The 23,696-nt window shown below is 43.0% G+C and overlaps 1 protein-coding gene across 1 annotated transcript in view; it reads left to right on the top strand.

Moving 5' to 3' along the window:
• The first annotated feature begins 478 nt into the window (after positions 1 to 478).
• TBX15 (T-box transcription factor 15) overlaps positions 479 to 23,696 on the top strand; it is an 88,851-nt gene continuing 65,633 nt past the window's right edge. The window contains exon 1 of the mRNA XM_042867422.1: positions 479 to 775. Coding sequence (XP_042723356.1) covers positions 574 to 775 — 202 coding nt within the window. The 5' untranslated portion in view covers positions 479 to 573. The remainder of the gene's footprint in view (positions 776 to 23,696) is intronic.

The following is a 23,696-nucleotide window of genomic DNA, read 5'->3' as shown; positions in this document are numbered from 1 at the left end:
AGCACTTCAGGTCGCTTGTTTTTTAATTCTCGGGCTTCATTCCCGAGCCCGTGGGAGCAGGAGTACCACAGCCGCTATCTCCCCGCACTCAGAGCGCGGCGCTCCGCGAAGGGTTAACTCCCCGCCCGGTGCTCGGGGGCCGCGGACGGCCAAAATTCCTCGTTCCGAAGTCCGGCTTTCCTTCCTTTCCCATTGGTCCACAGCTTTTGGGTCTCTCCCGATCCCTCTCTCCCATTGGTCAACGATATATATATTTTCACTATTTTTTTTTTCCCTCACTTGACAGGCGCACGCAGCCTGCCTAACTCTCGGAGAAAAAAAAAAAAAAAAAAAAAAAAAAAAAATCCCAGAAGTTTGGATCAATCAGAGAGAGACAGAGGGAAAGGGGAGAAGGAAAAAAAAAAAAAAAAAAAAAAAAAAAAAAAAAAAAAGATGAAACCCGGCCCGCGGCCCCTGTGAGCAGAGCACAGCTCCCGCTCTGCCCGCGGAGCACCGCAGCCCCATGTAGGACGGGGCTGTGCCGCTGGTGCTGGAGCCGCGGGGCCGTCCGCCCAGGGTCGGGCCGGGGGGAAGATGAGCGAGAGGCGGAGGTCGGCGGTGGCCCTCAGCTCCCGGGCTCACGCATTCTCTGTCGAAGCCTTGATTGGGACGAATAAAAAGAGGAAACTGCGGGACTGGGAGGACAAGGGGCTGGATTTGTCCATGGAAAGCCTCAGCCCCAATGGCCAGCTGGGCGACGGCGAGGACCCGACGCAATGCCTGGACCTCAACCCCGGTCAGTGTCGCTCCGCTCTCCGGCAGCCGCTGCGGGAAACTCCCGGAGCTGGGGCGGGGGGGTCGGGGAGGGAAATGAAAGGAAGGGGAGGGGGGGGAGGCGTTGTGCGGAGATTTCTCGGATTTGTGTTATTTTTCTTCTTAGTATTTTCGGTTTGCAGTGACTTTTCCGCAGCTCTTTCCCACTTTCCCTCCCGGTCCTAAATCTCTCTCGGATCCAGAGCGTCTCCCGCTTCCTCCTTCCCCCTCTCCTCCCGACTCTGTGCTCTGTGCTGATCGCGGTGGGACACACACACCACATCGTCCGGGTCCCCCACCACTGCGGGGTGTTGAGATGCACAAAAATCGCGTCACAGCTGAGTCTGCCCCGTAGGCACCGAGCAGGGTGCCGGGCACAGGAGGAGAGCCCCGGAGCAGCACCGTGCCCAGCTCGGGACCCGCAGGAGCCGGGAGGGAGCGGGGGGCGGCGGGATGGGGGAAAAGGGGCTGACTGGTGCTTGGGGACGGAGAGCACGGGGCTCCGCTCCCGTTTCTTAAAATCGATTATTATTACCATTAATATTAACACGATTATTTACTACACTTACTATTCTACGCTATTATGATTGTTACCATTATTGTGATACACTACTATTATTATACACTACTATTATTGGATGTCCTATATTATTTGAAAGGCAGCCGGTAGCCCGGAGCCTTCCCCCGGCTCCAGCGGAACCCTGGGGCTCCTCTTGTCCCTTTCCCCCTCAGCCACATCTCTCCGGTCCTCCAACGCAGCCGCGGAGCCGCGGGTGGGTGCGCGCCGGCATTGAGCGCCGCCGAAAGGGACGGGGCCACGTCGCTGCCCCTGAGGGGTTCGGTCTCGGAGCGAGGTCGCTCTCGGTAATTACTCTTCCTTCAGTATTGGGGTGCTGGGGGAGAGAAGACCAAAAGATGTTTGCTGCCACCACGTAGGAGAAAGGATAGGAGCTTCCTCCCCCGCTCCCAGGCCGCTCCGCCACGCTTATATCTCTTTTAAACGTATATGTACACCTACCGCAATATACATATGTTGCACGGTATATATTGCAATTTATATACTGTACTGTATATATTATACAATACATGCATTTGGAGATTTTACTGTGTCAGCCGCCGAAAGGCCGCCGTGAAAAAACTTAGAGAAACCTGAAGAGAAAAACAAAGCAACAGATCACCGAACGATTAACGGAAAGAAATCTGTAGTAAAAACCCTGCAGAGTGTTTACGGAGGGAGCAAGGCCCGGCGCTGCGCAGTCCCCGCCGCTGCGCTTCCGTTGCGCGGTGCTACCGGCACCGTCCCGGAGAGACGGAGTGCAGCGACCGCCCGGAGGCAACGAACAGCGAGAACAGCGAAAAATAGAAGGGGAAAAAAAAAAAAAAAAAAAAACAAAAAAAAAAAAAAAAAAGAAAAAAAAATAAAGAAGAGAAAGGAAAAAAAAGGAGAGAAGGAGAGAAATCACGGCTTTGGGGCATTCCTCTTTCAAAATAACAAATACGGAAAGGAAGAGACAAAAATCTGCTTTGCCATGGCAGAGAAGGTGCGCTCATTGGTCTTTCTTAGTACCGTTTCTCACTAATTTCCGGCGTCTATACAATGTATTTGTGTTGGTCTAGAAGTTTAATTTAAACCCCAACACTCCTGCGCGCCGGGCGGGCGACTGACAGAGAACGGCTGCAAAGCGTCCGGGGCCCGGCGAGCCGCTGTGGTGTTTTTCATAAAGCGAAGGAAATCAAGAACAGTTCGGGAAACCATTTCGGGGAAGCTGATAGACTTTAAACGAAGTCCCGGCTGCAATTTGCGCGCTCACTTCATTAAAGCCAAATCCCGCGCAGCGTACCTCTGCTGCCGGGTGGAAATTGGTTCGCGGCCGCGTAATGGCCCCCACATTCCGGCTTTATAAGGCCCCATTAAGAACAAACTTTACACCTCAAGCGTTTAAACGTCGCCAAATCTCCGGCGATATACCAAAAAATTGGAGGAGGGAGTTTTTATAGCGTCCCAAACCTTCCCGATTCCAAATCGTTGCTTTGAATGGCGTAGGGAATAGCGCGGGTATAGCGTTTGTACCGGAGGCGTATTGGGTGCGGGCCCCGAACATCGAACTGAACGCTGCAAAAAACGCGCACCGATTCGGTGCAGCAGAGAGCGAACGGGCCCCGATTTATCGAACTCTTTTCAAAAATTCACTTCGAACCGTCGGGGCTTCGCCGCACCGTATTTCGTCCGCCCCAGGGAACGGAGTGCCGCCCGAGGGAGGGAGAGGAAGGTTCCGTCCTCTTCCTCGCCGCCCCTCTCTGGGGATGTCTCCTTCCTCGGCTGCAGCGTCCAGCGCGGCAATACCGTGAGAAAAATGAGATCGTTCCTCCGTGCCGCACCGCCGGGGAACGCGTTTTGCCTGGGGAACCTCGTGAGATTCCCACAGCCTCCACGTTGCGCCGGGAGGAGCCGCGCGTGGGGCGATGCGGGACCGTGGGAGGCGGCGGCTCTTGTAGCGCTGCCCCAACCCCACGCGGAGCCGAGAGCCCCCGCTGCGTGTCGTGGGCCCGGGCGATGCTGTGTCTCTGATTCGCTCACGGCCGAGGGGGGATTTCGGCCCTGCGAACAGACGACCGCCGGCTTTGGGGAAAGTTTCGATGGGAGTTCGGGATTTCCCTTCCGAAACGCGGCTGCTCCACACGGGCGGACCCGCAGGAGCTCCAGGGGCAGAGCAAAGGAGTGCGGTTGGAAATGTGCAGTTCCGTGCATTTCGGTGCTCATGTCGTCCACAGAGATAGAAAGGCGTCAGCGTGTTCTTAAGCGAATTCCTCCACTACAGCCTCTTGTCGCGTAAAAAAAAAGTAAAAAAAAAAAAAAAAAAAGAAAAAAAAAAAAAAAAGAAAAAGAAAGAAAGAAAAAAGAACACGTCGATTACGATCAACCCAACTAACCAACGAACCCCCCAAAACCCCACATTTTCGAGGGTGTGATTTTTGCCCATCCCCGAAGACGTCGCGTTGCCAGTTACAGTTACTTTCCACCCGGTGCGCTGCCCGAAGCGGTATTGATCAAGATGAGAGCAGAGCGCGGCACGTCCAGGGGCGCGCACCCAGCCTGGGGGCCGCATCGCTGAGGGACCGGAGTTCCCCCCCTCTCCCCCCCCCCGCTGCAGGGGCGAAGCTTTCCCAAAGCATGAGGAATTCGGTTCATTTTATTTTTGTTTGTTTGTTTTGATGTACGCATCTGTTTCTGGCTGCTCATCCTTGTGCATCTCCGTTTCTGGACGTGCCCAGGAGGCGACTCCGGTTCTCGCTCCAACTGTTGTTGGAGCAGTATGGGCGTGAGGCTCCGGAGGGCTTTTTGCCCTCTGCCTGTGTCTGGTAGAAGCGGAGCGCGGCGGCCTTCGCGCCGTAATGGGGCCGGGCAGCTGACCAGCTCTCCGCCACTACGAGCTGTGTGTCGAGGAACGTCGGCTTTGTGCTTGGCAGAACCCCCCGCTCTGGCACCGAGTTTTCCATCTCACTTCTGAGCGGGGCTGCAGAAGTTCCTCCCTCCCACCTGCTGCACCACATCGAGGCCACCCCGGCAGCATTTCACCCCATCGCGACCCCGTACATCCCACGCGCGGCGATGCGAACCCCGGGGGCTCGGGCTGCGACCACGGCGGGGCCGGGAACCCGGAGCCGAAGTGAGCTCTGCGCGGGTTGCACGGCGTGCGCGGGGCTGAGCGGTGCGGTCCCGCCTGCCCCGAGGAGGTGCGGAGACCGCAGTGCGTAACGGATGCGAAGCAGGAGAAAAGGCATCAACCCATGTCCTCCTTTTAAATGTATTTTAAATCGTCACCTTTTTTTTTTTTTTTTTTTTTTTTTTTTTTTTTTTTTTTAATGTAGTTTAGTTCCATTCGCGGGGGAAGCTGTTAGATCAATCGTCATTTCTTGTCTTTAACAAGAACTGTGGGAGAATCCAGAGAGCTTCTGTTACCGGCACAGGTCTGTGATTCCTTCCGCACCATCCATCACCGCTCCCTCCTCCCGCTCGGGTCCGAGCGCCTGTATCGAGTATCGGCCCCTCCTCGGGCAGCAGCGTCCCCCTTCAGTCCTATCTGCCTCCTAGGAAACGGATACTTCCTTTCAGATGGAAAAGTCGAAAAATGTCTTCTTAGAGTGCAGGAAAGAGCGTTTGGATCGTTTCACAGCACGGCAATACCGCTTTGGTCACCTCTGGTCAGAGATAGGCGTCCCTCCAGCTCACCTCCCGTATGGCTCTGCTTCCATTTTCGTGCTTTCAAGCTTCGAAGAACTGTGTTATGTTGTTCATATGTATGCATATATATACACACACATATATAGTGTTCTGTTCTAGATTACAGCTTACAATAGTTCAAGAAACTGCTTGTACGGCAGTTACATCAGTCCCTGCTGTAAGAAAAATCTGTTCACATGCGGTTTCAGTCACCCTGAGAGCTCACACTGAGATCTGTAGTTTGCACTGCTGACGTAAAACAAGGCTCAGTGGAAAAAGCTTCAGTTTTCTAACACTGACCACGTTCCAGAGATCGATAGAGATGCCCGGAGGGTCTGTGCCCGCTGAGGGAACTGCAGGACTCGGTGCCAGCTCTCGGCTCCCCGACGCCTCCCCGAGCAATGGTGAGGAATGGCGAGACCCGACCTGTGGAGCGCGGCGGTGCGCGGGCGGCGGACCGGGATCTGTGCGTCCGATGTCCGCCCTCGGCAGGAGCGGCGCTGGGCGCTGCGGAGCGGGATCCCGAGAGGCGACGCTGATTTTTTTTTCCTTTTTTCTTTTCTTCCTCTCTTCTTCTTCCTTTTCTTTTTCTTTTCCCTTTTCTCTCCTCTCTTTCTTTCTTTTATTTTCATTTTCCTTTTTTCTTCCCCCCTCCCCCCCGGTTGGTTTTTTTTTTTTTTGTTTTTTTTTTTTTTCCTTCCTCCATCAAAACGATTGCTCCATCACCACTTAATTCTTCGCTCCATCACCATTTAAAGCAGGTTACCACTTCGTCCTTTCTGCTTGCTGGGCACCTGTTGTCTATCCCGTGGCATGCTCCGTTGAGGAGGGCTAAGGACAAATAAAGGGTTGTTCTGGTAATGAAAATCACTTTGGAAACCGGTTAAAAAATTTTAATACTGATAGGAAACACTGCGCCCGTTCAAGTTCCAGCAACGACATTCACGCCATTGGCATCCTTTAGTTCCGCATTCTGCACGATCAGACAGCAATGAATTAGTAAATCAATACGAGAAGAGACAAAAGCATTCGTTGCAAAAATATTCCCGTTTGAAAAGGAGTGACAAGGAGTCGCTCCTTGTTCGCTGTGTGTGTGTGTGAGTGCAACATAGCAGCTAGACTGGGGGGAGATGGGGGATGTGACGCCCAAGTCAGCACTGACAACAACAGGGGAGCCCGGGCTGCGGGAATCTCCTGCCTGCACCCAAATCAGTGAGGGATTTTTCGTGGCGAGGCTGAGCCAAAAAAGGGAAAATGTTGAGGAGGGGTTCAGGTTTGGTTGAATCGAAGATCCTTTCTCCTCTGCTCTTTTATATTTTTTTTCTTTTTCTCATTTTCTTTTACTTTTTCTCTTTTTTTCTTTATTTTTTATTTTTTAATTAATTTTATTTAGAAGTGGGAAAACTTCGGTTTTGGCCAACCTTTAAACCTTTACTTACTTTTGTGTCATCGGAATGCTTCTTGGTTTTGAGTCACACAACCATCCTTAAAATTATTTCCAAGACCTTCTGTCTAAACTAATTCAAAAATAATTTTAAAATTAATTTTGAAATCTGTTTTAAATTTTAAAAGAAAGAGATTTTGATTTTGATAATGACGAAATCAAGTATTTGAGCTTCTGAGAGAACCTACCCGTTAATTTTTCTTCTTCTAACGAAGTGATTTCCCAAATCCAACATAACTAATTTTTCATCTCTCCAAAGACATGTTCTCCTTGTCAATTCATTGTATTGAAAGTGAAACAAAATAAAAACACCGAACAAAAAACTGTCACAAGGGATAGTTTCAGTGCAACGTACTCGCAGCCAGTCATTCTTAAGCGCTCTTCCTTCTTGAGGGAGCACAGGAAATGAACGAATATTGTTGAATGGACATTTCTGGTGATGTCCACGTATATGATTCTTGGAAAAGGAATTTGGGAAGAAATTATTGACAAACCCATTTTCAGTTTCTAAAGATCACGTTAATGGCTGGTTAAGAACGGACACAAACAATCGTAACAATCAGTAGATAGATGGAAATCAGCACGGCAAAGGTTGTTTGAATATCAGTTGCTGAGCGCATACGGAACAAGTATGAATGACTTACGGTGCTGCTGCGACTTCCCCTGATGGCTGGGTGTGCTCTTGGCTGGTGTGAATGCTTTTCCCATGACAGTTGAATTAACAAAACCAAGTGTCTACTTTTTGGAACTGTGGAAAACAAAGAGCGGTCAGATCAAAAACCTGCCCCCAGACTGATAGGAGAACTGAAGACATCAGAGGGCCTTTGTTTTAAATGAGAGTGGAGAGCATAGAAGACTTGTTAAGAAGGTACATCAGCTGACAGCAGCATTCCTAATCAAGGTATTGAAAGTGCTGCCTGACTGCGTGGATGCTTCTGTTCAGATAATAATTCCAAAGGGACATACGGTAATATAAAGGGAGTCTTTGAAAGTTCTGTAGGTTTGAATTTGCTGAGAAAGAAGGGACCTTGAGAAGAGATGGAGAAATTTAGAGACGGCCTTTTTTCACTTTGACTTCCCGCTCAGATGATTCTGTAAGTGAAAATGATTCATTGTGCATAGGTGTTATTATTCTATTCTGCTTTCAGTGGAGAAGTTATCTCAGCACCGTAGATGCACTTTGCGCTAGTGAGAGGTAAAGGTAGTTTTATTGCACTTCAAGCACTTTTTTTTTTTAACTGGGATGAAAAGGCAGAAGGAGGAGACCTGCAGAGTATTCACTTGTACCCACTCAGACCTCGATGGAAACGCTCCTACCAACTTTCTAAAAATCAGACTTCAGTCCTGAAATCATACGGATTCTGCTGCTGCCCTAACTTGTAGCACAATGCCTTTCAACAACTGGGATGGGCAATCCTAAATCCAATCCTAAACTTCAGTTGACATCTCCTTTTGCAGAGATATGGATTGCACAAATCAGACCCTTTCTTGCTTCCTGCTCTTTCTCACACTGGGGCTGTCAGAACTGCAGTCATTGTGTTTCCTGGGCTTCTTTTGGTCTACTGGAGCACTGGGTCTGTCTGTAGGAATAAATAATCATGACCATGAGGGTAACACCAGGACGACCATTTTTATGCTACAAAAGGACTGTGCTTCCCTTTTCAGATCTTCTGCAAATGTATGGTAGTATGAAAACTGTCTTGTTGGGTCAGATAAAAGTTCGGCATTATGCCCGGCCTTGCAGTGTCTGAGCACTCCTGCTTTTGAGCTGTGTAAAGCAACGCTGCAGTGCTCCATACAAGGCGACAAGGCTGCTTTTTTAAACTGAGAAGTTGTCCTTTTGTTTCTTATGCCAGAGGGATGTAGAAAGTCTGGAAAAATGTAGAGTGCAGCACATGGCTGTGGTGCCTAATGGTTTTTATTTCACTTCAGAATTTAAAAGATAAACAGAAGATCTATTATTGTAGGATTTGGGTGTTTCCTGTGCCAGGCTCCTTGGAGCAAGCACAGAAAGTCTTCATTTACCATCTGACAGCTCTAGCAAAGTCCATCGGCGAGGCGGCCCCATTCCTTACTGCCATTATCTGCATGCAGCCATAATGCTGGGCGCTGTTGTGCAGGTCCCTGCACTGCAAATCCAGCTTTGCCGTTGCAGCCCACTCTGGTTGTTCTGTGCAGAGCAATTCTGGTTACTGCAGGACTCAGGAAATTGTGCCGGGGGTGAGAGAAGGGGAGGGTGGCCATGAAGATTGCCAGCGGTGTGCTGTTACAGGAATGGTCAATAATTGATAGCTCTTGTGAAAATAGGGTCGTATAATGAAGCTTGAGGAAAAATTCCCCCATTGCTCCTTGGAATGAAAGATCTGATTGTAGGGTGGCTGTTTATTAAGAGCGTTTCAAGATGGATTGCTTGAGTAATATTAAGATGCTGAGCATCATTTACCCAGAGTAAATGAGTTTAAATAAAAAGTTTAAATATCAATCAAAAAAGTAGTTCAGCCCCAAAAGGGAATAGAAAATGTTTGAGACATTTGCTGCCTCTTTCCCTTTGCTCTGTGGGACAAAGAATGTCATTGGGCAACTGCTGCAGTAGCTCCGTCCTGATGCTGAGGTTCCCCTTTGCTTGACTCTGGTGGGGATGAAATGGTTATGAAGAAGGGGAGAGAGGATCTAAAAGGGGCAAAGGAATAGAAAACTAGGTACAAAAGGGGATCTCTTTTGGGAAGAAAAAAGAGGAACAAGACAGGAAAGGTCAGAGGAGGAAAGAAGTATTCAGTGTTTTGTTTCCTACCCCAATGACTGGCTGTGGTGTGGGGAGAATTTAGAGACTGTTTTCGGACTTACCCCCTGTATCTGGGAGGCGTCATGTTGTTTTCCCCCCCAAATAATGAATGGCATGGCTCCTCGAGATGTAATAATGAATAGGTTTATACAGTTTATGAAAGCAGTACGTTGCACCAGACAAATGCATAATCATTTAGTATGGCACAGATATGTGAGGGCCCTGAAATAAGTAGGGAAAGCTTCTCATAGAGAAGCTGTTGGAAACCAACCAACAAGGTTTCTTACCATGGTTTTTTGTTCTCCGTGTTTTGATGTAAAAGAAATCAGAATTGCAGGAGAAATATTTAAATGAAATATTCTCACTTACAGTGAACCCCATAGAGGTTTTATATTTTTTTGGAAAAACATTTTAAATCCTACTCGCCACTTTTATTCAGGGCTTCAGCCTTTTTATAATCAGTAGAAGTTGTGTGTAGATTTTTTTTTTTAGGTCTATGCTATTACGCAGTTGTATAGTATTGATTTCCTTTGTGTATAAAAATCAGAGCTTTCTGTTCCTTATTCATATTTAAATTATCCATAAACAGAAGTGTTTTTATGTGCCCTACGGAGCATGTCAGCCATTATTGCAATGGCTGTAGTTTCTTATTATATTGGTGTACCTAGAGGCATTTTCTAATTGCTAATTAAATTACGTGTTGCGCGTTTCATATCGTTAAGGAAGTAATTAAAGTTTACTTACGGTCATCGGCTACTCCAGAAAACTCAGTCTCTCCTCCTGCTCCCAATTTCTACTTGTGGTTGTGTGTATTTCTGTGTCTTTGCTGGAGCTGGGGACGGAGGGGGGAGGAAGACAGGGATTTTTGTGCAGTGGCAAAATTTCTTGGAAATGCTGTTCCTTTGTGCAGACTGGCAAGAGCCTCGTGATCTAAATGAAGAATTATGAATATGATAATGATTTCTTATGACAATAGCTGTGTGTTTGCTCATGAATCCACGCTTAATCATTTTGCTTATGAAAATTGAGATGCTCGCTGATTATTTATGAAAACGTTTGGCGGTCCTGAGCTGGGATCCACATGGCTACGTCTCAGACAGTTGCTATTCACTGCAACACAGTGATGTTCGTTGCACAGACATATGGGAAGAAAAATATTATTACCATAGTCATCCAGTGATTTTTATGCCAGCTAATTTTCTTTATTTTTCCTGAAAAATACAATTCTGGCTTTTTTAGACTGTTTTTTTCCCCCTATTTTCCGTTTCTTTTTTGGTTTACTCCAGATTCATAATATTTTTTTGAGTGTCAGTCATGACATTAATCATGTTTTCTCCTGCAAATCAGGATGCTCATTTCCCTTTATTTGTGGAGTGCGAGACGATTCATTGTTAGCAGTTAGGATGTCACACGTCCTTACTTACACTAGTGGCTCTTTGGATCAGCTCTCTTTTTTGTTTGGTTTGCATTAACATTACTGCAGAGCGCCAATCCACGATGAGGGCTTTGGGACAAACTGCAGTTGTACAAAGAGTAATGTTCTGAAGGTGTTGCTGGTTAGTCACCTCCCTTTAATAATGCAGCATTTCCGCCAGCCATTTACACTGCGGTTGGATACAGTTGTTCCCATATACATACTGAGATGTGCACTTCATTAGGTGAAACACAATTTGCTGCATTGAGCACAGAGGTGAAACGCCCCTAACTCATCCCTGCTGCCTTTGTGATGAGGGTAATAGAGACTTCAACTAGAATTCCTCATTATTCTACTTGAGGGGTGAGTTTGGCATCATTTAATACCAAATTCAACGTGACCCCTGATGATACTGGGACAGGAACTCAGAATTCACAGTACAGGGAAAACCCAAAGTGAAGAATGAAGAAATAACAAATTTGTGAAGCAGAACAGAGGTCTTGCATTGGTTCAGAGCACAATGAATCATATGTTAAATCTCCATTTTATAGAGGTGTATTTTGCGAACTATATCAGAAAATCCATGACATGCAGTTCCCCTTCCTCTGCCTACGATGCTGAGGGAGATACCTGTACATTTTGCGTATCTTGAACATAAACAAGGGAATAGAGAGCAGTCTCTTCTGTGGATGCAGAGAGCAATCTAAAATGAGAAGGCCACATCTGCAGAGTTTTGTTATTTCTTCCTCTTCATGTTCCTCATTTGGTTAAAAGTAACAGAATTCCCAGCTGACGCTGCTGCCTCGGAGGGCTTCCCTGTTTGGTAAGGAATCAGTGATTGAGCCACTTACACACAGCACTTTTGAAAGTCTTTTATCCATTTTTTCTCTCTTCTATAAGATTTTGACTAAGCTCAAACAGATAAAGTTATTTTTTACGAGGGCATCGCTTTTCAAAACTTATTTTAAATCTTCCCTTTCTCTCTTTAAATAAGTCCTTAGATATCTACTTAGGGCCAAATTCAGCAAGCAGCTGAGCAATCCAGTCATCATATCACTGTGTTTAAGCAGAGGCTGTGCAGTGGCCATGATTTTTTTCCAAATATCTACTCTCACCCATTTATACTGAATGCAGTTCTCTTTCTCTATCTTCTTTTTGTTTAAACTGGGGATTTTTGCACGGAGGAAATTCCTCCAGTTCAGTAAAAGTGACTGTCAAAGAGCGAATAGCAAAGCATCTGCATTCAAATCCCATTTTACTTGTTATATACTCTCCTCATGTTGTGTGCACATGTAAGTCCCTCTATATAGACAGATTTATAGTATTGTATACTGGATGTATTATATTAATAATATTCTGAGTATGTGTGTTTTTCTGAATAAGAGTGTAGGCTAATCTGTACTGACTAACGTCCTGAATTTGAACATTTAACTTTTTTTTAAAGCATTTGAGAAATATCTGTCTTTTATGTTTCTGTTTAGCACTTACAGTTTGTTTAGCAGTAACTGATATCGGCATCATGTTGGATGGCCAGAAATAGGATAGTTCTGCTCTGGTGAAGAAAGCAACTTGCATTTTATTTTATTTTTTCCAGCAGTGGCACTTGCTTTCCTACGGAACTTAAGCACACTTTTTTTTTCTAAGTAGAGAATTGTCTTGTGTTTTTACGAGAGAAGCATCTCTTTATCCATCTATTTGCTCAACTTAGCTTACAGCAAGTACCTGAAGTAAGGACTTAAGACATGAAAGTCGCCCTGCTGCTGTCTTCAGTGGGAGTCACTCAACAGCAGCAGCGTTCCCATGGATCCAGCAGATATATTCGTGGCAGCAAGGGCTGCCCTTGAGGCAAAAGTGGGGGTGAAATCCTTCCTTAGGAGGACAATTCAAAAAATTCCCTGTGCTAAACAGAAGTGCAAAAACTTCTTTTTAATGAAAGACAGATTGCCATCGTTTGCCAGAGATTATCACTGTGCTAAACTGAAGCAGAACAGCAGAAATTCCTGCATCATTTACATCCCGTGAACGAGGCAAGGGCAAAAGCTGGAGGGGAAATATTTAGCAATATGGGAGCAACAGCTGTGAAGAAGAAGGAGCTGCACTTTTAGTTGCTGATTCTCCCAGCAAAAGAAAATAATAGTTTAGGAAAAGCCATACCAAGCAAACCCTGGGCTGTGCCATACCGTAAACCCTTAAAGGGACACTCTCAAGTCAAGCATAAAAGAAGCTTAATCTGCTCTGAAATCTTCCAGCTCCAGCAGCTCTCCCTTTAAAAATGCTGGCTGGCATTTAAAAGTGTATTGAACTCCAATTTTTGTTCCTGGGATCTTTCCTGCTCCACTTTTTGTGTTTGCAGAGGTGGTTTCTGTTAGCCAGTTTCCTCCTTGCTATCTGAGGCCCCGATCCTGCCAAAATGTATTCCCATCCTTTGCTGCCGCGAGTCTCCCATTGAAATCACTCCCAGCAGGAAAGGTGAGCTCACACTCGTGTGTGTGTGTAGGATCAGTGCCTGACTGTAGGGGAAATGGAAACTGCATAAAGTTCTGTTAGTGGCACAAAGTAAACAATAGAGGATGTAGGCTGAAATGTAATTTCTTTAGTACTTCAATTGCAGGAATTCTAGATGCGATGTGTAACTCTAGCAAGGGATAGACCCTTCAGAAAGGAATGTAATTTTTCATCTTATAAGTAAGTAATTTTAAGCAGAACTGGCCATTGCACAGATTGAAATTGTTGTAGTTGTGAGGTGATGAACCACACTCTTTCCTTTCATTCCATATTTTCCTTTCAACATAAAATTGTTGAGCCCTACTGCTGCTTGCCATCAGACGTTAGCGGAACTTTGATTTTATTTCCCTTTGTGCATGATCTTATTTTGCATGTTTGGCAGTTCTGATGATGGAACTCAAGTTCATTTAGAAGCCACCTGCCATCATCTTTTACAGTGTCAGTGCAAGACAGAATGTTAAGAAAAGTGAAATTGTGATCTCTCACATGTCCTTGTTCAGAAAAATTGACCCTGGGAGATGGAAAACACTTGTATATCAGATGTGATTTACATGTTTACTTAAATCTAAAGTCTTAAATTACAGTCAAAATTGAAATAAAATCGTTCATATCATTTATATGCACTGAAAAACGCCATCAAGATTTTAAGTATAATAGTGATATACATGAGCATAATTCAAAATTCAAGTCTAGCATGCTAGTTTCAGCCTGTGCTGGAGCTGGTTGGGTGTAAACCCACTGTCATTTGTCAGAACTGTGTACAGCTGGTGCACAAGACTCTACCACTCTCAGTATGACTAACAGTAACGGGGGGGAGCCATTAGGTGAAAAATTATCTTTGTTTCTGAATATCAATCTGAGATAAAAGATAGGGAAAGGAGTTTTGCTATTGCTTGACTTTTGGACTTCAGCCACAGGATGTTTATGGAGAAACACAGCAATCTTTATGCCCTGCTCTTTCTTCTATTACAGCAGTGCAGCTGATTTGCAGAGTATAGGCAAGGTGTCAGTATTTAGACCTTTTATAATATTTTTCTTTCAAACCAATTGCATAATGCCTGTTCACTGCTGGTAAAAGGGTACCCAATGATGAAGGATTCTGCACTCTCTTGTTACTGATATATATCTGCCAAATGCAGAATTCCCTTTTCACAATAGTTGATCTTGCACAATATTTCATGAGTAGAGAAATAGTTAAGAAGATGCATTTTACCACAACTAGCAAAAAAATTGACGCTTCAAGATAAAAATTAAACATCAGAACTCCCAGTTTAGGCTTTTCAGATTCACATGGATATCCGTAGTGTAGATTGCTCTGTGCTACTCAGGTTAGATGACATTACACTTCCTGGAGGCAGGGGTGGAGGGATGTGGATATCAAGGAGATGAATCACAGAACATCCCAAGTTGGAAGGGATCCACAAGGGTCACCAAGTCCAACTCCCAGCTCCACACAGCGCAACCCAAAATACAAACCCTATGTCTAAAAGCAACACCAAAACTCTCCCTAAACTTCAGCATTTTGGGGCCATGCCCACTGCCCTGGGGAGCCTGCTCCAGGGCTTCGCCATCCTCTGGTGAAAAACCTTTTCCTAACCCCCAGTCTGAACCAAATATACAGTTTGAGCTTGGCTCCGTGTCCTGCCACTTGCTTTCTGCTTGACCTTCCATCATCCTCAATCCAAGATGTTTCTGAACCTGCTCATTTTGTTTCAGGCAGCATTTGAGTACTCAGTCAGTGATATATCAGTGATAAGAAAACAGTGTTTGTGAGTCATCATCCTAAATCCAAAGCACTCTGTCTATGGCAAAATCAATGCCATTTAAATGCAAAACTTTGTGCTTAATACTTGTGTTCTGAAGTTCAGAGCATTAAAACACTCCAGAATTTTAGGGAGAGGGTTTGAGTTGTCACAGATTTAACTGATGTACTGTAACATTATCTGACAAAACCTTCAGGAATGTTTTCCTGGAGATGGATGTCTTCACCACTGCCCCATCCTTTGGGATGCTTCAGAAGCCCCAACAACTCAGAGGGAAATGTTTCCCCTTATTTGGTAAATGCTAACATTTTTCTAATGAAAATTAATACAGCACAATCTTTTTTTTTTTAATTCCCCCCCTCCCTCCCCAGTCATTTTCTATAAATAAAAAATCCCACGAGTGAAAATCTCCTTGGCAGAGAAACTCAGATTAAGAATGCATTCACCAGCTAAGACTAATTTAGACCCAGAATTAAGGGTTTAGAGTAGTTTGTTGGCTCCTGCGTGGAGCGCTGGATGTGAATTTCACTAGAATATTTATAGATACAACATTCCTCCTTTGTATCACCATCTGCTCGCCACCTCTGTTTCTCTAGCTGAGCTTCAGGATCTGTACCAATGTCAGCGGAAGCTTTAAAATCTGCCATTAAAATAGCAACAACAGCAGAGATCTGCTGTTAAAATAATAGCAACAACATCCCTCTGTGGGATGCTCAGGAACATGCGACTATGGACAGGACTGATCCAGCATTCCTTTCCTGCCCTGGGAGCTTTTTAGGAAAGAATAAAATAGAAGCCTGGGTTGGCTCCATTTGTGTACAGATAGCTGAAAATATGGAACTGCTTTCTCCCATTGTCCTTCTGGTTGAACACTGGGGAGAGAGTGGAACAATGTGTGGAAATGCCATAGAGAAATGTAAAGAAATACTTAGCAGATGAATTCAATATAAAATGAGCTCAAATCACTAATAATGTTAATTATAGGGTTTTTGTTGTTGTTGTTTTCTTTTTCTAATGACAATCCATGTGATTGCAATGGAGCTAGCTTCCACACCTATTACAGTTAATACTACCAAGATTAAGTCCTTGCATTCAGTAGCAGTGTAACTGAACTTACAGATCACTGGTCAAACACTCTGGAAGCACAACTAAAGCTGAGAAAACCAAGAAAGGAGAATGCGAAGACGAAAGTAACAAATAAACATTAAATATTTTGCCTTTCTTTTTTTTGTCTTGGCTGTAAGGGAAAACCATTGTGGAAACAGTTTGTTTTAGTCCATGAGCTGTTCTTTTTTCAAGGAATCTGGGTGGCCAATTATATAGATGGAGTTGAGAAATGTTTCTGGATAGCAACTCAGCACATGCAAGTGACTAATGAATTCCCATTGTATTCCACAGCACAGCTTCCTGGTGTATTTTAATGCATTTGACTAGCAGAACACTATACAGAATACTGTAATTCCTGACATGGAAATAGGATTATGGTGGGTAATAGAAAAGAAAATATGACCACAGAAATCAATAATAAGTACTGAGAAGCTTTAATTTTCATATTTTGATGTAAAAAATAGTGTAAGACTACTTTAAGAAGACAATATAAACCAGAGCTTAGTGTGGTCTTTTAAATGGAGAGAAACTAATGTCTTCAGAAATTACCTTTTTTTTTCCACTGAACAGTTTAGGATAGAGGAACTACACTAGCCATAACAGAAGGATAGGAAGGACATAAATTAGAGGTGGAAATCATCTCTAGTTGTGATCCTGTCTGGAAAAGTATGTGAATGCCCATTGGCCACAGATACCAAAGGTGCAACCTCAATGGGACATGTGAGACAACTAAATACCTTTGTGGACCTGGGCATTAGGATGGAGCATTACATTTCCTGCTGAATAGTTCGCCCCTGTGTTATTTTGAGTAAGTCCTGCATTCGTTTGTGTTTGCAGCACTTGGTTTTTCTTTGTCTGTTAGAAGGAAGATCATCTAATATCTTTAATGGCTGGCATCTGGATGTGGAATTGGGTAAAGGATATTTTCTCTGGGGAAGAAATATTTTCTTTCTGGGGAAGAGATTTTCTCTGTGGCTTTCCTGCCTTAAAATAAGAAACTCTATTAATTTAAATGTTGAAATGGGAGGATTTCTAAACTTGTTTCAACTATTCGATGAATAATTAGACAGAAAACTAACCCTGTCTTCCTGTACATTCACTAGAAAGGATATTGCTCACCGTAGGGGGAAGAATAAGAACTAAATCTAGAGGACAAAGAATGTTATCGAGTGTTAGCTGCATGTCAATATCATGACAATGTGGAAAATATTAGTGATAATGATAACTGGTCGTTACAAAACAGTGACGTTGTTATTGACGATGTTCAGTCTCTGAAGCACTTAAGATTCTGGTCAGCTATTGCATGGTATAAGTAGTCACAGTTTTAATGGCTTCCTAAGAATATATACCAAATTAAATAGCAAAGAGTTACACAAAAATGGCAGCATTCTAAATGAGGAATTGATTAATGCTTTAACAATTGTTAAGAGTAATGAGAATGCTCTTTTTGTATGGAAGTTAGTTTCCTTTCCTATTGTTCAGGCTTTTTCACATCACTCCCATTATGTATTTGTAGAGTACAGTTGGCGCAGTGGAATATCAGAAGAAGGTGTGAATTGCTAGTGTTTCTACTGTAAGAGGAAGAAAGGCTGCTGCACTTTGTTTTAACCTTAACTGTGAAAGTCTGTCAGCAACAATAACTGGAAACGAACAGGAGACCAAAACAAGGGGCTAAAGTAAGAGATCTCCATAAGATAAGGGAGCCCAATTTATTATTTTTAATGACAGGCATATGGAAGAGACACTTCTACAACAGTAGTAACAAGAAACAGTCTACCATTTAATAACTGTAGAAGATATCATTTATTTTTATGGCAGGTCAAAAGCGCAATTCAAAAAACAGATGAAATTTTGCTTTCATGAGCTCAGCAGGCCAGGTTCATACAACACAGTGTTGGCTGCAGTTGGGCAGTCTTTGAAGTCAGTTGTATCTGCCTTTGCACTACTGGGTGCATGAAGCTTCAGAGTGCTGGAGAAAGAAATCTTTAAAAAATTACTGTGGAGAAAATGTAAGATGAAAAGGGAGTGAGGAAGTGGCACAAAGGAAAACAAAGACAAAAACCACATTCTTGTGCCTATAGATTTACTCCAGTGACCTGAGTGAATTTTCACTTGTTGACATTATGTGATACTGACCCAGAAAGACAGAAGTATGAAAGTAGCAGCCGACTGGGCAGAACAGTAGTGAGATAGACATCATCTTTGTAATCTGAGATAAATTCCCTTTATTTTTGTTCAATAAAAGCAAGAATTGCACAGTGGAAACTGCACAGATGAGGTCAGGCTGTACAGCATCTCTTCTGCGTGCCTATGCCTGTCAGTAATTGTACAAGAGACTGACACATGACTTTGGGACATTGATTTCACATTGCACATCTACTGTCTTTTAATTTCTTGGTCTATTGAGACAGTGAAACATCTTTCCTACCCATCTTGGAGTTTTGCAGGGAAGGAAATTGGGATGAAATGCCAAAGGCATTCTTTTGTCAAGGATGTTCATGCCTGGCTAGAAAGAAGTACTCATCATTAGAACAGGTTATTTGAGTACATCAACCCTGCTCCCTCTTGATTATTCCTGGCTTTTTTAAATTACTTTCTTATATTCTGGTTTATTAATACCTCATCTCTAAAATCACAGCTTCCCCTTCTTGTTTCAAAATTATCTGTCTTTACTTTTCCCTAGAAAATCCACCATGCTGATACTTTGAGAATGTCTTGCCTGCAGCAACATTACTGCTGATAATTCTCTCCAGATGTTGTCTGACACATGACCATTAGGCCGAGCACTTCCTAGGATATTTACCTTCCATTAAAGAAAAACAAAAGCAATAGCAAAGGCAGTTTTCTATTTAGACAAATAAAACTCCCAGGCCAAAATATGGCTAGAGCATGCAGAAATTGCAAAACAAGATTTTTAAGCTACGTGAGAGCATTAACATGGTACAATTCATATAAGGTTAGAATTACACCTGCTAACAAACATAAAGAATCATAAACACTGAATAATTTATTTATTATATATATGTAATAACTTATACATTATATAACTTATAATATTATTCAGTAATGGCCAAGAAAATATGTCATGATGAGGGACTTGAACTCATTATCTGGTGAAATCCTATCTTTTGTATTAGTAAAGAATGGAACGTGTATGAACATCTTCTTCTAACTTACTTCTAGAAACATGACTTGCTGGTGTTCTGCTTTTCTCTGACAAAGATCTTCCAGAATTAGCAGGCTGCATCTTTAAGGAAAAAAAGGATAGGGCTGGTTAAAGGAGCAGAATTGACATTTGATCATTTCACACTTGAGGTCTTTTAGCAAGAAGGATATCCTCTCTTCCTTCTGCACAAGGTGAACTCCATGTGAGGAGTAGTCTAGAGGATATCAGCGTCTGTCGTAAGGATTTTCAGATGCATACAGAAAATTTGGGCCCCTGGCATCCCCCAGGATGACAGATAAAAAACTTGTTTCTGAAGAGGTTCTGCAGTGGAAAAGTTAACCATTACAGAGTATACGTTGAATTGCTACTGAGACAGATATTTCAATGCAAAACTGTATTTTAGTTGGGTTTTCTTTGAGCAAGTCACACTCTGAAGAGGAAGACCCTATGTGTTCCCTTTCTCCCATTCTCTGTGCTGGCGTATCTACTTCTTCATTACAGAATCACAGAATCACAGAATCACAAGGTTGGAAACGACCTGCAAGATCATCCATTCCAACCACCCTCCCATTCCTATCAGTGCCACAAGCTACTAAACCATCTCTCGTAGCTCCTCATCCAGGCGCCTCTTGAACACTACCAGGGATGGCGACTCCACCACCTCCCTGGGCAGCCATTCCAGTGCCTGACCACCCTCTGAGAGAAAAAGTTTCTCCTAATATCCAACCTAAACCTCCTCTGGTATAACTTCTGGCCATTTCCTCGGGTCCTACTATTTGCCTGGGAAAATTAAATTTACATATATTTTAAAAAATTATTCCACTTTTTTCCTTGAGTAAAGGATGTATGTCAACTACTTAGAAGGGCAAACATGACAGATCAGTGCTGTTAAATTATTATTTCTGATGGCTATGGCTGTTGAACAGCTTTCTTACTTTGTTATCTCTTCATAAGATTGGACAATGTCCTCAGAAAGAGTTAATCTGAGTGGGTGGCACCTATCTCAACGCAAACAGATCTATACCTTAGGACAAGTGAGGGATTATTTATTTCTAACCAAGATGGTAAATTTGCAAAGATGAAGGGAGAACATTTCTCCCTGTTTATCTTGCATATTAAAGTAGGCCAAGTAAAGAAGTGACTAATTATTTTGTTCCTAATCTCTTTCTTATGCAGCAGTCATCTAAGAAATGTCCTCATGCTGTTCTCATTCTGCATCAATCTACAAATATGGCCTTGCCCACAAGTGAAAAACATCCTTCAGATGTGTTCCTTATTTCAGCTGAGCTGTGTAATAATATGCCGCACTTCTAGGCCTGTAAGGCTTCCCATTGTGGGAGGCCTTAACAGTATCGAGCTGTTGGGTTTTGGCTCTGTGTATTGCCAGATGAAATTCATGACAACGGCTTTTCGACTCTTTAAAGAGCTGTCTGGTACACACAGAAGTGAGCAGTAAAATGGGAAAAGAATGTGAGGGAGGACATCCATTTTTTCTTGAGTTTTTTAAGCCTATCTCAGAAATCCGTTCTTACCCAAATTCTTTCAGCCCTTTTAAAAAACCTAATTTTATTTTAAATTTCATGTGCTGTTCCAGATTAATATACCATTGTGTTTTAAAAGGCCTGCACTATGCAGGTATCACACTGAGTTTTTAACAATTAGTCCTTTAGCATGTGAGAGTTTTTTTGGGAAAATGCAGAAATACAAAAATTTTATCTCGATCATTTTTTTTTTTGTTCTGTATAGAAGCTGAACTATATCTGCATATTTCAAACAGTTCTGCTTATGAAGCATCCTGTGCAGAAAGTTTCACGGAGTTATCTCAGGTCTTGCCTCTGAACCATCCTCCAGCTGCTTTACTTTGAGAAGCAGCTAGCCAAAGGAAACTTGTGGCCCAAGCAGACAGCCATCAGATTTTGGCAGGACACTATCATCATCCAATTCATGAGTAGATGATCTGTAGGATAGAACACAAGTTCGAGTCCTCAGCATACCCTCAATATCATACATTTAATGCTGTGATTATTAATTTCTATTCTGTTTAACAAATCATACTTCTACATCCAGAGATAGCATCTACAATCTATACAATTTTTAAGCTTTGTTGCTATCTGGGTTTTAAATATTTATCTGTGTCTTCTAGAAGAGGGACTCCACTTTGCACAATCTAGATAAATAGGTTTAATAATGTCACAGTGTTTGGACATAAACCCATCTGTTTCTGTTGCCTTGTTTGCATCCAGACTTTCAATAATGTTACTCTTACCCTCTAAGTGTGTTATCCTAGAATTCTGTATTTCTCATGTGGTTCTGTGGGAAATATGTTCTCAACACAATTTAAATCTTGTGGGGTTTCTGAGAGCTGACCTGTAATCAATAAAGGTTTTGGTCTCTAATCACCCTCTGCCTCTTCTCAGCGTGTTACCAGATGTCCTTTTCCATCCCTTTTGAAGAAAATGCTATTTTATCTTTTTTCTTTCTTTTTTTTTTGAAGCTGTCCACAACATAATATTGTATCTTAGTCATCTTAAGGTTGGCTCTGTTTTACAGATTTGCAGGAAATCCAGTCTCTTCAATCCCTATAGACTTGTAAATTTTTATTTTTTATTTTTTTTTAGAATCTTTCTGATTATCTCAGACTAAAAGGGATTCATCACACACCCTTTCTTCAGAAATTCTTTTTTTTCTTTCTTTTTTTTTTATAGAATTTTTTTCTGGTAACTTTAATATTTATCACTGCATTATAAATATCCTCCAGATTTTTCTTATATCAGCGAGCTTAACGTTTTCTTCTAGGTAACTGACAAACTGTATATATTTACTTTGCCCTGGGTTGTAAGTAGAGTTCTGTTCAGTTTAAATACATATAGTTTATTTTAAAATTGAATCTTTAAAATCTAGGCACAGGGAGTAAGGATATTGACTAGCTACTTCCATAGGGATTGAGGTAGCATGATTTAACAAGTTTTTAATAACAAGAAACACACCAATGATGAAACAGGGTAACATGACTGACAATAGTAAGTGCATTTCTTGAGCTATGAGCTCACCACCTTACAAATATCATCAGAATCTTACAAGATGACTGGCTTTGTTATCTTCAGGAAGAAAGAAAAAGAGAAAAGAAAGGAAGGAAGGCAAAGCAGGAAAGGAGGAAAGAAGGAAAGGAATAAAGGAGGAAAGGAGGTAAAAAGGTAAGGAGGAAAAGAGGAAAAGAGGAAAGGAGGAAAGGAGGACTTGCCCCCAGGTGAAATGATATGGAGTGCACATTCTTTACAGTTACTATTTCAGAGGTCTTTGATCAGAATACAGAATATATCTGCCATCTTCAAACACCATCCTAAAGGATGAAAAGAAGATATTTGACTAATAAAACTGCCACCTCTTTTCCTTTTTCATGGCCAGAGAAGCAATATATCAGTTCTCATATTGCACCTCAAGCAGCCTTCGTCACTGATCTGCAAAGGAGGTTCTTGTAGTTGAATAGCAGCAATTTCATTTTTTGTTTTATTTCTCATGAAATTCTTTTCCCGGTGGTGGCCATCCGTTCCATATTTAATGACACCATTTGAATTGGCTCATGTGTTCTGCGGGGTTTCTAGATGTTGCTTTTCTAGCATACTTCAAGCATTATAACCACTTATCTGAGCTGATGACTCATAACAAATTCAATGCTACTTGTTGCAACAGCAGAAGCCCTCTCTTTATGATAGAATAGATAACAGGTCTTCAGATGTCTTTTCAGACAACTTAGTATCTGTGATTTACTTTCTTGTATCCTCTGTACTGCGTATTAATGCCCTAGCATTCACTTAGCTGAATCTTCATCAGTTTGAATTTCTTCTGTCCCTTGTCTCTGTCTTAGTATTCCTATTGCTACCCTCCCAGACCTCCAGGCATGTGTCCTGTGCCTCTTGGAGCCTTAGCAGAACTGCAAATTAGAATGAGAAGTTATTTGTTAGGAGAGGGTAATGATCACCTGAGTGAATGGTGCTCACAAAATGGAAAGCACTGGTAACAGAAGAACATCAATATTTTAAAAGCTCCACCAGTTTGGCCAGCACACAGACTGCTGTTCTGCCTGATGGCTTACACATCTTGTGGCTGTTTGCCTGTGGATCTGTGGCCATATCAACGAATTCAAGGAAGGACATGGCTGAAAGCAGTGCCTTTACCCAGGCAGTGGTGGGCCAAAACCAAAATGGTGTCTGAGTGCTGCCAGGAGAAGTGCGTCTGCTTGAGGTTTATTTCCTGCAGATGGAAGGGGCCTCCATGTCCGGGGTAACTTGGCAGTGCAGAAGGCCTTGGGTGTCCCCAAAGCTTTTGCTCTCTTTGAAAGTCAAGGCAAGGAAGGCACCCTGCCTCGCGGGAGAGATTTCTGCCGCCCAGACGAGGGAAGTTCTGGTTGTTATTAAGTCTCTTGAAACTGTGAGCAGTTGTGAAAGCATGTTTGAAAGCAGGATATGCTCCAAAGTGATATCCAGGGCTCTTAAGAGATTTT

The sequence above is a fragment of the Lagopus leucura genome, unplaced genomic scaffold (assembly GCF_019238085.1).
Source record: "Lagopus leucura isolate 7727_CA_CO unplaced genomic scaffold, USGS_WTPT01 Super-Scaffold_100001, whole genome shotgun sequence".
NCBI classification, from domain to species: Eukaryota; Metazoa; Chordata; class Aves; order Galliformes; family Phasianidae; genus Lagopus; species Lagopus leucura.
The sequence above is the reverse complement of the archived record's forward strand: the minus strand, read 5'-3'. Positions and strand labels throughout refer to the sequence as shown.